The sequence below is a fragment of the Lepidochelys olivacea genome, assembly GCF_965140295.1.
Source record: "Lepidochelys olivacea isolate rLepOli2 genome assembly, chromosome: 27".
Classification (NCBI taxonomy): Eukaryota; Metazoa; Chordata; order Testudines; family Cheloniidae; genus Lepidochelys; species Lepidochelys olivacea.
In genome coordinates, this window is record NC_140437.1 from 11,997,078 (window position 1) to 12,011,708 (window position 14,631).

General features: G+C 57.1%; 1 protein-coding gene across 1 annotated transcript in view; it reads left to right on the top strand.

Moving 5' to 3' along the window:
• Positions 1 to 14,631, top strand: part of PPP1R9B (protein phosphatase 1 regulatory subunit 9B) — a 44,370-nt gene that overhangs the window by 14,414 nt on the left and 15,325 nt on the right. Inside the window, exons 2-3 of the mRNA XM_084615533.1 lie at positions 8,246 to 8,378; positions 11,570 to 11,690. Of these exons, the coding sequence (XP_084471659.1) occupies positions 8,246 to 8,378; positions 11,570 to 11,690 (254 nt within the window). The remainder of the gene's footprint in view (positions 1 to 8,245; positions 8,379 to 11,569; positions 11,691 to 14,631) is intronic.

Genomic DNA, 14,631 nt, shown 5'->3' on the forward strand with positions numbered 1-14,631 from the left:
CAGATTGAAGTATCTGAAATAACGAAATTGACAATTTTTAAAATTCCATGACCGTGAAATTGACCAACATGGACAGTGAATTTGGGAGGGCCCTACTCATCACTCACAGTGCTTGAACTCCGGTCCCTAGTCCCAGGTGTTCTTCTGCAAAGAAACTTTCTTTCCCCTGTCAGCAGCACTGTGCAGATACTCCCTGGCCATCGGCCAGGAGACCTACTCACCCCGTCTGTGCCGCCTTCCCCATCCTGCACCTTCTGCAGCCGCCCGCACCCATTGCACAGTCAGGCCGAGGCCTTTGCCTGCCAAAGCCCTGCGGATAAAGATCTCTCTGTGCTCTGAGCGTGGAGCTTCTCCGGGTCCTGGCGGAGAAGGGAATCCGAGCGCTCTCCCCCCGGAGCGGATGTCAGGGAGTTGCTCTCTATGGACTCACCGGTTGGAATCCGCAGCTGCAGAGCTGGGTCTCTGAATGCAGTGAGGGAAGGGAACAAACGGAGGTTCTGAGGCTCTGCTGCATCTGTTTAACCACAGGCAGCAGGGAGCTGGGCTCGCCGCCTGGATGTTGCACTAGGTACCAGCAGACACGTGTGCGCGTGTGCCCAGGCACACGCAAACACGTGTGTACAGGCATGAGCCTGTGTTTGTGCCCATGAGCGTACGTGCTCATGCATGTGCCCACACGTTTCTATATGGGGGGAGGGATAGCTCAGTGGTTTGAGCATCGGCCTGCTAAACCCAGGGTTGTGAGTTCAATCCTTGAGGGGGCCATTTAGGGATCTGGGGCAAAAACTGGGGATTGGTCCTGCTTTGAGCAAGGGGGGTTGGCCTAGATGACCTCCTGAGGTCCCTTCCAATCCTGATATTCTGTCCGATGAAGTGAGCTGTAGCCCACAAAAGCTTATGCTCAAATAAATGGGTTAGTCTCTAAGGTGCCACAAGTCCTCCTGTTCTTTTTATGATTCTGTGTGCACAAGTGTACGCATACTTGTGTACGTGTCCCTGCTCATCTGTGTGTACACCCGCCCAGACGTGCACAAATACACACACGCTTGCACACACACACAATATCGTTTGAGACTGTCTCACATGACCATCTCAGAAGCAAACTAGGGGAATATAGCCTAGCTGAACCTACTATAAGGTGCATGCCCAACTGGTTGGAAAATCGTACTGGCTGGGAGAGTAGTTATCTTTGGTTCACAGTCAAGCTGGAGGGGTGTATCGAGCGGGGGGTCCCGCAGGGGTCTGTCCTGAGTCTGGTTGTGTTCAATAGCTTCATAAATGATTTGAATCCTGGCATAGAGAGCACACACATAAAGTTTGCGGACGATACCAAGCTGGGAGGGGATGCAAGCGCTTTGGAGGACAGGATTAGAAATCAAAATGAGCTGGACAAACTGGAGAAATGGTCTGAAATAAACAGGATGCAATTCAATAAGGAGAAATGCAAAGTCCTGCAGGAATGATCAGTGGCACAGATACCAAATGGGAAGTGACTGCCTAGGAAGGAGCCCTGCAGGAAAGGATCAGGGGTTATAGTGGACCACAAATGAAATGTGAGTCAATAGTGTAATACCGTTTCCATAAAAGCAAACACCATCCTGGGATGTATTAGCAGGAGCGTCGTAAGCGAGACACGAGCAGTAATTCTTCCATTCTACTCAGCACCGATAAGGCCTCAGCTGGGGTCGTTGTATCCAGGTCTGGGCGCCCCACTTCGGGAAAGAGGGGGACAAACTGGAGAAAGTCCAGAGGAGAGCAACGCATATGGTTCAAGGCCTAGAAAATATGACTTACTAGAAAGCAAATTGTGTGCCCTGGAAAAGAGAAGACTGAGGGGGGGACGTGACAGTGATTTTCAAGTACGCTAAAGATTGTTATAAAGAGGAGATTGATCAATTGTTCTGCTCAACCACTGAGGGTAGGACAAGAGGCAAAGGGCTTAAATTGCAGCAAGGGAGATTTAGGTTCGACATTAGGAAAAAACTTCCTGTCGGGGTAGTTAAGCACTGGAATAAATTGCCTCGGGAGGCTGTGGAATCTCCATCATTGGGGGTTTTTAAGAGCAAGTCAGACAAACCCCTGTGAGGGATGGGCTAGTTAATACTTAGCCGTGCCTCAGTGGATAGGGCTGGACTAGATGGCCTCTGGAGGTCCCTTCCAGTCCGACATGTCTCTGATTCTATGCACACACACACAAGCCCACCGATGAAGATTCATGCCCGAGATAGACTCTGTTCATAGAGCTCTTCTTTGGGGGGAGGGGCTGCACCCAGAGTCCATTCCGGGCGGGCACAAAGATCCAGTTCCGGCTCTTCCCAGGGGATAGACAGCCTAGTAGAAATGTCTGCTTTTCTGACCCTGGTCTGCTCTCCCTGCTGGACACACGCACGGGGAAATCCTGGCCTGAATGCGTGTGCTTTCCTCAGATGGCTGCCAGGCACGACTCCCCTGTGTGTGCTGCGCCAGGAGCACTCAGAGAGCCGTTAACTCCCTAGCTGGGAGCGCTTGGCAGCTTGTGTGTGACAGCTCGCTTGGATTCTCACATCCTCAGGACAGGGAGGGTCTGCAGTGCACAGGGATCTTCCCATCGCGGGAGCGGGGGCCTTGGCTGGTGGCAGGCCTCCTGCAATCATCAGGGCGTCTGAGGTTCTGCTCTGTCTGGGTTACTTGGGAGAGTAACACAGAGCAAGAGTTTAGCCCCACGGCTGCCCTAGGACGCGGGTCAGGGCCCGTGTTGTGTCGCTCTGGTTCATTAGCTAACTGGGGCACGGGGAGGGGGTCAGTTTGTGGGCAGGAGACAGCTGCGGAAGTTGTTGATTCCTTGCTGGTACCAGAAAGTCTCCTATTGACTTTGGACCTGGCTGCATATGCTGCTTGTCTGGGGCTGGTTATGGGCTGGGCTCCGCTGACCCGTGAGACGTAACAGCAGCGTCTGACCTTGCATCCTTAAAACCCGCATGGCGCCGTTCCCCAGCGCTCCCTCTTCCTGGAGCTGCAGACTCCTCCCCCACTCAGGACTAGGCTCCAACGCTAACTGGTGTCATATCAGCCTCCAGATGGTCACGACTTCTAGTCACTAGTGAGCCGGGCTGGGTACGAACCTGCAGCTTCTGAAAAACCCTCCGACTCCCTGCCAAGGACCCCCTGACCTACTTCCTGGCTTTTAATTATAAGGCTAAAATGTCCTCCTCCATGGGGAATGGCCAGGCCTGCTTCTCTCCAGAGAGGAGCAGAACCCCTGGGGGACAGGGTTGTCCTCCTGCCGGAGGTGCCCTGCCACGGCCATGCCCGGTCGGCTATGGGGGAAGAGGAAGCTGCCGGGTACCAGGCTGAGAGCAGGAAATCCCCATGGCAGGAGAAGAGGCCATGCGTTGGGATTGGAAAGAGAGCTTTCTAGATGAGTGAATACCAGGCCGTGGATCTGCCTGCCTCAGCTTTTTAGCTGTCTAGCTATCTAATCCCAAGTGTACACATCTCTCTGTCTATCCCCATGCATCACAGCTTCCCCCTGCCCCGCCGGCCCTGTGCGGCTCCCGGCTCCCCCGGCCCCTCCAGCAGCCTGCAGATCCCAGGCGCGCTGGGTATCGCAGTGGTGGGCGTCATGCTCTCCCCACCCCTCTCGTCTCTCACGCTCACTCCAGCCTGTAATCGAGCCCTGCAGGCTGTCGCAGGAGAAACGAAGCGTGAAAACTTTTCCCCCGGAAGCCCGGGACGGTGCTAATTAATCTGGCAGCACGGCCGTCCGCCTGCCACCATCTGAGCCTCCCCAGCACGCATGTCACCTGCAAAGTCTGCGGATGACATGCGTTCTCAGTGGGTCCCCCGCCATTCTTCTAGCTCCGCTCAGGCTGCGTGGGGTCCCCTCCAGGATGAGGGATCCACTTCATAACCTGACATCTCCAAGACCCCCCCGATCTAACTTCAAGAGAGGGTCCCATTTCCATCTCCTCCATCCCTTCCTCCCGCCCTTGGCGATTCTGCCCTATCAGCATTTTCCGCTTGACTCCGTTCCAGCTTGGCTCCTCCACGGCCCCTGCCTGCTCCCGACCTCCTCTGGGTGCCCTGGCTGACAGCCAGTCAGCTTGCTGGGGGTGGGGCAAGACCCCAAGCCAAACATGCTGGGGTTTGTAGTAATCCAGGGATAGCCCCTTGAAACTGACCCATTGGGTGGGTGCTCCCTGGCACCCTAATCTCAGAGAGAGCCCTGGCATGGGTACCCTATGCTGGGTGTCCCTTAGGAGCCTTTTAGCTCAGGCTGGCATGGACAAAGTTCTAGGTACCTTTGGCACCATGAGTGTGGAGGACACTTGTCAGGAAAGCTCTGCCGGAATCTTCCAGGTTTTCCTGAAATTTCCAGCCCCCACCCAGCCAGGCTGCATCAGGAGACACATGGACAGAGACTGCCTCACCCAAGGGAATCGGGGTGTGACACCTGGCAGGGTCCTGGCCGAGCGCGGGGTTCTAGTCCCACCTCGATCGCTGACCAGGTCAGCCGCTTTGGAGAAATCGCTTCCCCTCTGTCCTGTCCGTTTAGAGTGTCAGCACTCCTCCTGGGCAGCCTTTTACTCGGAGAATACTGCACTGCAAAGCCAAGTTGGGTTCAGAACTCGGGTTCACTAACTTGGGTTAAAAGAGCAGTGTAGACACGGCAACCTGGGCTAGCCACTCGGTGGGGATCCGATCTCTGTGAGCGTACGGCTCCTAGCGCGGTGGGGATCCGATCTCTGTGCGTGTGTACAGCTCCTAGCGCGGTGGGGATCTGATCTCTGTGCGCGTACGGCTCCTAGCGCGGTGGGGATCCGATCTCTGTGCGTGTGTACAGCTCCTAGCGTGGTGGGGATCTGATCTCTGTGCGCGTACGGCTCCTAGCGCGGTGGGAATCTGATCTCTGTGCGCGTACGGCTCCAAGCGCGGTGGGGATCCGATCTCTGTGCGTGTGTACGGCTCCTAGCGCGGTGGGGATCTGATCTCTGTGCGCGTACGGCTCCTAGCGCGGTGGGGATCTGATCTCTGTGCGCGTATGGCTCCTAGTGCGGTGGGGATCTGATCTCTGTGCGTGTGTACAGCTCCTAGCGCGGTGGGGATCTGATCTCTGTGCGTGTGTACAGCTCCTAGCGCGGTGGGGATCCGATCTCTGTGCGCGTACTGCTCCTAGCGCGGTGGGGATCTGATCTCTGTGCGTGTACGGCTCCTAGCGCGGTGGGGATCTGATCTCTGCGCGCGTACGGCTCCTAGCGCGGTGGGGATCTGATCTCTGTGCGTGTGTACAGCTCCTAGCGCGGTGGGGATCTGATCTCTGTGCGTGTGTACAGCTCCTAGCGCGGTGGGGATCTGATCTCTGTGCGCGTACGGCTCCTAGCGCGGTGGGGATCCGATCTCTGTGCGTGTGTACGGCTCCTAGCGCGGTGGGGATCTGATCTCTGTGCGTGTGTACAGCTCCTAGCGCGGTGGGGGATCTGATCTCTGTGCGCGTACGGCTCCTAGCGCGGTGAGGATCTGATCTCTGTGCGTGTACGGCTCCTAGCGCGGTGGGGATCTGATATCTGTGCGCGTACGGCTCCTAGTGCGGTGGGGATCTGATCTCTGTGCGCGTATGGCTCCTAGTGCGGTGGGGATCTGATCTCTGTGCGCGTACAGCTCCTAGCGCGGTGGGGATCCGATCTCTGTGCGCGTACGGCTCCTAGCGCGGTGGGGATCTGATCTCTGTGCGTGTACGGCTTTGCGCGTACAGCTCCTAGTGCGGTGGGGATCCGATCTCTGTGCGTGTGTACGGCTCCTAGCGCGGTGGGGATCGGATCTCTGTGCGCGTACGGCTCCTAGCGCGGTGGGGATCTGATCTCTGTGCGCGTACGGCTCCTAGCGCGGTGGGGATCCGATCTCTGTGCGTGTGTACGGCTCCTAGCGTGGTGGGGATCCGATCTCTGTGCGTGTGTACGGCTCCTAGCGCGGTGGGGATCTGATCTCTGCACGCGTACGGCTCCTAGCGCGGTGGGGATCCGATCTCTGTGCGCGTACGGCTCCTAGCGCGGTGGGGATCCGATCTCTGTGCGCATACGGCGCCTAGCGCGGTGGGGATCTGATCACTGTGCGCGTACGGCTCCTAGCGCGGTGGGGATCTGATCTCTGTGCGCGTACGGCTCCTAGCGCGGTGGGAATCCGATCTCTGTGCGCGTACGGCTCCTAGCGCGGTGGGGATCCGATCTCTGTGCGCGTACGGCTCCTAGCGCGGTGGGGATCTGATCTCTGTGCGTTCACGGCTCCTAGCGCGGTGGGGATCTGGTCTCCGTCAGGGTCTCTAGGTGTTACTGTAAGCTAAGTAATATTTTTTTTAGTTCATCGGCCACTTACTGAGGTGATGCTTGCAAAAGGGCCTCTGCCTTCCAAGCTGGCACCGTTGCCAGAGTCAGCGAGGGCCGGCACGGCCGTGGGTGCTGCTGGCATCTGGGGGTGGACTTGAAGCTGGCAGGAGAATGGCAGAGGCAATGCCAAGGCAGCTAATGGAAATCTTTCAGGCCTTGTTAGTCCCGAGTGGTGCCAGAGGAGGGGGTGGGGGCTGGGAGTTACTCAGAGCCTGGAGTAGGAGATAAGAAACGTTTGCTTCGGAGCCGTTCCATCCAAACCCCCTACTCCAGGGCTTCGCCACGGAACGGGATCAGGGCCCATGTGGGCAAGCTGGGGTGGGACTTGCAGGCGGGATTCCCACCTGCCCTATATGACGGTTCCCCTCTAGATCTGGGTGCCGTGGAGACGAAAGATTGCGGGCGTGCTGGGGGTGGATTTAGCCCCTCGGTCCTTAATGGAGGGACGCAGCTCGTGTCCCCTGACCTCCAACCAGGTGCTTGGAACCCCTGACATTGGTAGACTTGCCTGGATAGGTGGGTGGAGGCTTGATTTCTACTTGCTCAGTCCAGTGGGTGTCTCACTCAGCTCAAGGGTGTCTGTGCTAAAGGGGGTGAGGGGATCCAGGGGCCCTCCCTGGTCTCCCCTCAGCTGTTTGCTCCCCTACTTGGGGGACCCAAAGCCCGCTGGGATGGACGCCAAGCGAGGCCCCTGCTGTGGGTGAAGGAGCCAGGGCCCTTGCATGGTGCAAGCGAGGCCTGCAAGCAAAAGGCGAGGGGGATACGGCATCTCTGCGCAACCCCACATTGCAACCTGATCCACCTGCTGGCATTGCCTAAAACACCCAGCTGCCCCCTGAACAGCCAATCAGCCTGTCGCACACCGCGGGCACACAGGTGCCCTGCAGGCTCATTCATACGCACCACTGCCCCCGCCCCTGGGTGGCATGGGGCTGGCAGGCTCACGGTGCCGGGGGGGGGGGCAGCCATGTGCCCCCAGGGACGCAGCAGGAGGAGAATTTCCGGTACCGCCGGGTGATCCCATTCCCATTGTAATTACAGACGTGGGTCTGGTGGCTTTCCGGGAGGAGAATGCCTTGTAATTTATTCATGATTACATGGGTTCTTGGTAACCGGAGCCTCGGAGCATTGGAAGGGCAGCTCGCAGCGGGGAGATTGGTCGCTGTGAATCCAGCTAAGCCCTGGGGGCTTTGAGTCCGCCGCATTCTGGGAGCCCCGGCGTCATGGGGAGGAACCAGGATACCTGGGTTCTATTCTAGGCTCTGCCCTTGGGCAAGTCACTTCAGCCCAGGTCCTCCAATGGATCCAGGCGCCTTGATTTCCAGGGTGTCAATGGGCGTTAGGAGCCTGAATTCATTTGAGGACCCAGGCCATCTCGCAGTGGTACCGTTCCCCCTCCCACCCTTTGTCGCCCTTGTCCCGTTAGATTGTAAGCTCCTGGCGGCAGAGACTACGGGGCCTGGATCTCAGCTGGGCCCCGTAGGCGCTCTGGTAATATAAACACTCGCTGGAGATGGGGGCTTTATCCTCACAGAACCCCGTCTGAGAAATGGGGGGATCAGCCTGAGGCCACACAGGGATTCGGGAGCTAACCCCACAGCCAATGACTTAAACCCAAGGCCCAGCCTCCCGCTAGGTTGCCACGGTGACACTTCGGTCCTTGTAATTGGGGGGAGCCCTTCACCTCTGTGGGGCTATGAGGCCCTGAGGCCACGGGACACCCCAGCTTCAGGATTGGGGCCACAGGCTTAGCTGCTGTAGGGATGTATGGGAAGAGAGAGCCATCCCTTCGCCTGCCAGTGGGGTGCCGGGTGCCTTCTCCTCCCCGGCTCCCCCCTCGCCGGAGGCACCCCTAACGCCCACCCCCACCCCCCGGCTCCATGCAGGTATTCAGCACCTACTCCAATGAGGACTACGACCGCCGGAACGAGGATGTGGACCCCATGGCTGCCTCGGCTGAGTACGAGCTGGAGAAGCGGGTGGAGAGGTTAGACCTCTTCCCGGTGGAGCTGGAGAAAGGTGAGGAAGGGAGAGGCTGGCACTGCCTGGGCGGGGGGCTCTCCCTGCTGGCACTGGGGAGGCTAAGGGCCGGATACTCAGTGACCCCAACCCTGGGCTCGGGGCTAGGATGGGGGGAATGGTTGAGGGGGGCTTGGAGCCAGCTGTTCTCACACCTGCCTGGCGTCCCGTGGGTGCAGAAAATAGCCACAGTGCCGGGCGGGGGGGAGCGGGTAGGTGGGGAGCCCTTCCACCGGCCGGGGGGCCCTGCGAGTCTCAGGGCCGTTTGTGACCCGGGACAGGCTGCTTTGCGCAGCCAGAGCTGCATTGAAAGGGCCTGGGCGTGAGCCTCACGCTGCTCCATCTGACCTGGGGCACAGCGGGGCCTCTGCTTCCCGTACGCTTGCACACTCATCCCACGTACACCCGCACACTCATCCCCCTACACTCACACCCCCCCACACTTGCACGCTCATCCCCCACGCACTCGCACATTCACCCCTCACACACGCATCCCCCACATGCTCATCCACATCCACTTGCCCACTCATATACACGCTCCCCCATGCACTCGCACACATACACTCCACCCTGAACGTGTACACTCACACACACGTTCCCCCATGCCCTCGCACACTCATACACACACTCCCACATACACTCGCACACACACACTCCACCCTGAACGTGTACACTCACACACACACTCCCCCATGCACTCGCACACTCATACACACACTTGCACACACACCCATCCACCTACTCACTGATTCATCCCCAGCACAGTTGCACACACCACCTCACACACTCATCCAACATACACACTCTGGCACACATCCCCTCGTGCACATGTGCACACCCAGCCTCCCTGCACTCACCCCCTCATCCACACCCCCTCATCCCTCCCACTCACACAAAGCTACTCACTCGTTCGCAGTTCTCACGTGTTCATCTCACACACTCGTTCCCTTCATGCACTCAAAGCATTCAGTGACTCAGACACAGCCTCTGTCCCAGCCTCGTGCACACTCATTCCTCTCTCAAACACACACAGACCCCGGCACACTAATTCACACACATGTGGACACGCACACATTCTTGCACACCAGTTCACACTCACCTTTGCATGCATGTGGCTGCGTGCACACACACAGAAGTCAAACATACACACCTCCTTGCACACTCATTCATACACAAACATCTGTACATACACCCTCCTGTGTGCGTACACGCAGGCTGCACGCCAATCTGCACACGTTCCCCTCCACACACACCTGCATGCATTCACACCCCCCAGTTCACACACATACCCTGCACACTCACTCATACACAAACACTACTGCACACACACACACACCAGTTCACACACCTACCTCAGTTCACACACGTACTGTGCACATCCACTCATGCACACATTTCACTGTACACCCCCCAGTTCACACACATACCCTGCACACTCACTCATACACACACCAGTTCACACACATCCCAGTTCACACACATACCCTGCACGCACACACCCCTCAGTTCACACACATACTGTGCACATCCACTCATGCACACATTTCACTGTACACCCCCAGTTCACACACATACCCTGCACACTCACTCATACACACACACCACTGCACGCACAGTTCACACACGTACCCAGTTCACACACGTACCCTTCATGCATACCCCCTCCAGTTCACACACATACTGTGCACACCCACTCACTGAGTGTAAGTGAATGCACTAGTGAAAAGCTCTCCTCTCTGCCCCTGCAGGATGCTCTGAGAAGCAGGCCGGGGTGGGGCCAGGGTAGCTCAGAGAAGGCGTCTGCCCAGCAGACAGCAGCTGGTACGAACGCAAACAGGATGCTGCCGTGCTTTAGACGGGAGAGAGACAGCACGTTGCCAAGCCCCCGTGTGTGGTGTGTCGATGCCTCCCCCTCTCAGCGCTGAGCTCGCCCTGGGAGGGATCGACAGGGAAGAGGGTTCGAGGTTGGGGTGGGACTCACGTGTGAAAGATCCCAGGAGGAAGACAAACTTGAGGGGGCTTGACTAAGGGAAGGAAGCTGGTGAGGCTCCTTGGTGGATCAGTCCACAGCAAGGGGTGCATGGGGGAACCAAGCAGCTGGTGAGGCTGGAGGAGGCTGGAGGAGATGCTGCCATCCCAGGCTGGCGGGACCTGTGTCACTGCGCAGCAGGAGCTCAGAGGGGTGGAGAATGTTTGCAGCACTGGTCGATTAGCTAAGATCCGTGCCACCAGGGGCACTAAGCCATGTGTTTCTGGACGTAAGCCGATCCCCTGGGGGTTGGGGATTTGCCTGGCAAGGAAGGCGGGGCGCAGCATGGCAAGGCGCAATGCCCAGGGGGCGGGAAGTCTCTCCTCGCTCTGAAGCATCAGGTGTGGGTTGCTAATGGAAGCAGGATACTGGGTTGGATGGGCCAGTGTTTGGATCCCGTCGGGCTATGGAAACGAATGTTGTGACGTGTCTTACGGTAAACCCCAGAGGCCCCAGCTGAGACCAGGGCCCCACTGTGCTGGGCGCTGTACATCCAGAGTGAGAGAAGGACCCTGCCTCCAAACCCCTACAATCTACAGAGACAAAGGGTGGGCCGAGAGACCTGGCAAGGGGCAGGGGGAATAGAACTCAGGTCTCCCAGCTCAGCCCTATGAGTTAGGCCAACCCGCCCTGCTGGGCCTGGGTGCGAAGCCGGTATGGCAGGAAGTGAGAACTCAGGTTAGCTGGCCCCAAACTCTGATGTTGCAGGGAAGCCAGGCTATGGGGCTTTGATGTGCCGTCAGGTGTGATCTGGCAGTGCCCGTCCTGGGCGCTCTTCTTCACATTGACTCGTTCCTTTGGTTTCCTTTCTCTCACACAGTCATTCACCCTCCCACGCATGCTGCCTCCCGTAATTTAGCTGCCATCTGTCCTTGCCTCTCGCTGTAATAAACACTGTTCTTCTCTCCTGCTACTTCCTCGCTTTCCTCCTGCTCCCGGGGCCTGTCCTGGCAAGCGCAGGAGCCCTCTGTGCCAGGCCCCTTCCATTGGCATTTGCCCGTCCCGCAGCGGGTGCATCCCTGCTGCCCCAGTGCTCGTCAGCCCTTGTTCACCAGGCGTGGTTCTTGGGGTGACTGGACAGAGGGGAGGGTGCTGGCCTGGCTCGGAGTCCCCCAGCGGCGGCCCACGCGACCCGTGATGACAACGGGTCTCTCTCTCGCAGACTCCGAGGGGCTGGGAATCAGTATTATCGGGATGGGTGCCGGAGCGGACATGGGCCTTGAGAAGCTCGGCATCTTCGTCAAGACGGTGACCGATGGGGGAGCGGCCCACCGGGACGGCAGGTAAGCCCGGTGAAGTCAGAGACTCTCAGGCCAGAAGGGAACACTGGAGTCTTCTCGCCAGACCCCCTACTTAGCATAGACCGGGGAGCCTCGCCCAGCGATGCTGGCATCAAACCCACAGAGGCTGGCGGCGGGTCTAGGAGCTGAATCCAGATCTCATGAGAGTCTGAATCCCAAAACTGAGCATCCTCCTGTAATGCTCAGCTCCAGAATACATGGACCCTTGCCCCCTCTAACACACATGCTTTACTATCAGTCTGTTTGTTCCCTTCACTCCCAGAAGGGGGCGCTGTAAGGATCAGGGCAGGAGTGCTGGCCATGGCTACCCTGGTCCCCACCTCTCCCAGCAGTGGGTGCTGTAAGGATCAGGGCAGGAGCACTGGCCATGGGGGGAGCTCCTGACTACTCCAGTCCCCGCCTCTCCCAGTAGGGGGTGCTGTAAGGATCCCGGCAGGAGCGCTGGCTGTGGGGGGAGCTCCCAGCTACTCTAGTCCCAGGCTCTCCCATTTGGAATTATCGACATTTTGGCTGCAGACAGTACTTTGTGTATTTTGTAACTGATCATAAGAGTGTGGTTGGGAGCTTGTCTATATTGCACACCAGTCTGCTGGTGTGGTTTGTGTGTGTGTGTGAAGGGGTGGGCTGGCTATTGTTGTATCTCTTGGCTTTGCATTGCTCTTTATTTAGCTTTGTAGTGTGTGTGTACACATGCTGCTTTTCGCATTGTGTGTTCTAGTTGTGTTGCTGTGTATGAAGCACTCTGTGTGTGTGTGACAGTGGTTGTGTGTGTGGAGCTTGTGAGTTGCAAATGAGTTGCTAACAATGCCCTGTTGCGTTAATTATTCTCTGTGCCTAGGCTGCTTCTGCCTGCAGTCTGAGTTGTGTACCATTGGCATAGTAGACAAGCCCGAGTGCTGATTGTGTAGTTGTGGATGCAGAATTGCCAACCCCCAAGCATTCCAAAATCACCATCAGGCCTCCAAAAAGCATGAAATTGGCTTTGAAGTCATGAGATTTTTACAAAATAAAAAATCTTCTTATTTTGGGCTTCTTATTAGCCTCCTTGTTTCGAGGCTTTAGGGGGCGAGAGTAGCATTTTCAAGCTCTTCTCTGTCACCAGTGGAGCTAGAAATTCACGTTGTTGTTAAAAATGAGATTCAAACACAAACACCTGACTCCAGGCGGTGGGGCTTTCAGAAAGAGAAGTCCTGCAAGACTCCGCACTGCAGTCTGTAGGTCTCTGTGTTACTGTGTGCTGCACACCGTCTTCTCCATGTGCTCATGGTGAGTTGCGGGGAACGTGTCTGTGTGTTCGTTGTTTGCATCTGTAACGGATTTCTGTATTCATTTCAATGTTGCTGACTTGGAGGGCTTCACAATTCACATAACTCCCTCCCAGAAGGGTCTCTAGGGAGAGCACAATCAGACAGTCTTTTCCCAGCCTGCTTCAGTGCAGCCCAAACAATCAAATGCGGGAGGGTCTCGGCTGGACTTTCCGTTCCCTGGCAATTTGGGTTGCCACTGACACCCCTGCAAAGTGGGTATGTTCTGATCTCTGGCATTTAACACTCAGGCTGGTTGCCTCGCAAAATTTTCAGTGCTACTTTGTGTGGGGACACTGACATGGATTTAAACTGAACTTATAATGGGGTCAGTTTGAACCGGTAAAGCTGAACCAACATAGGCCAGCTATAAAGTGATGGCAACTCATCCACACACCAGTAGACAACACACACAAACACATAAACACACAATATACACTCACCCCATTTGCAAGTAAACACATAGAGCCATGTACAAATACACTAAGAAACCCATGCAAACCCCCACTGCAAACACACCCGCATGCGCACACATACACACAAAGATACGCTCATGCTCCAACACCTCCACTTTCGCTCCCGCACACACATATACTCAGAAACACAATCACAACCAATTTGACCAAACTGGTGCAGAACCAGGGTGACTGCAGGTAGGCCAGCTCTCGCTTCTCACTGGGGTCCACGGTGGAACGAGGGACGGGGACAACGAAGGATCTAGCCCAGAGACAGAATCAGTCCCTTTGTGTAACACACCAGCAGGCATTGGGAAATCACAGCGAGTTTCACAATGAAGGTTCTGCAGAGCAAAGGGGAAACGTCGTTTAAAATGGAGACACAAACGTCAGTGCCCCCAGTGGGGCTCTCTGTACGTGTTATGTTGCGTGTTTCTGTGTATGTATGTCAGGGGAGTTGTATTAATATACATTTGTACCCCTTTAGGCAGGAGCTGTGGACTGCCATTTCAAGTGCCAGGTCACCACGCCACTCACTCAGCTTGGCTCTGTCATGGTCTAGATCAGGGGTGGGCAAACCTTTTAGCCTGAGGGCCACATCTGGGAATAGAAATTGTATGCCGGGCCATGAATGCTCAGAAAATCGGGTTTGGGGTGTGGGAGGAGGTGAGGGCTCTGGTTGGGGGTGCGGGCTCTGGGGTGGGGCTGGGGATGAGGAATTTGGGGTGTAGGAGGGTGCTCTGGGCTGGGACCGAGGGCTTCGGAGGGCGGGAGGGGGATCAGGGCTGGGGCAGGGAGTTGGGGTGTGGGAAGGGGTGCAGGCTCTGGCTGGAGGTGCAAGCTCTGGGGTGGGGCTGGGGATGAAGGGTTTGGGGTTCAGGAGGGTGCTTCGGGCTGGGATTGAGGGGTTTGGAGGGTGTGAAGGGGATCAGGGCTGGGGTTGGGGCATGGGGAGAGGCTCAGGGGTGCAGGCTCCGGGGTGCAGGTACCTCAAGCAGCTCCCAGAAGCAGCAGTACGTCCCTTCTCCAGCTCCTAGGCGGAGGCACGGCCAGGTGGCTCTGCACGATGCCCCGTCCGCAGGCACCGCCCCTGCAGCTCCCATTGGAGCGCCAGAGGGGGCCATGCCACTGCTGTCGGGAGCCGCGTGGAATGGCCCCCAACGC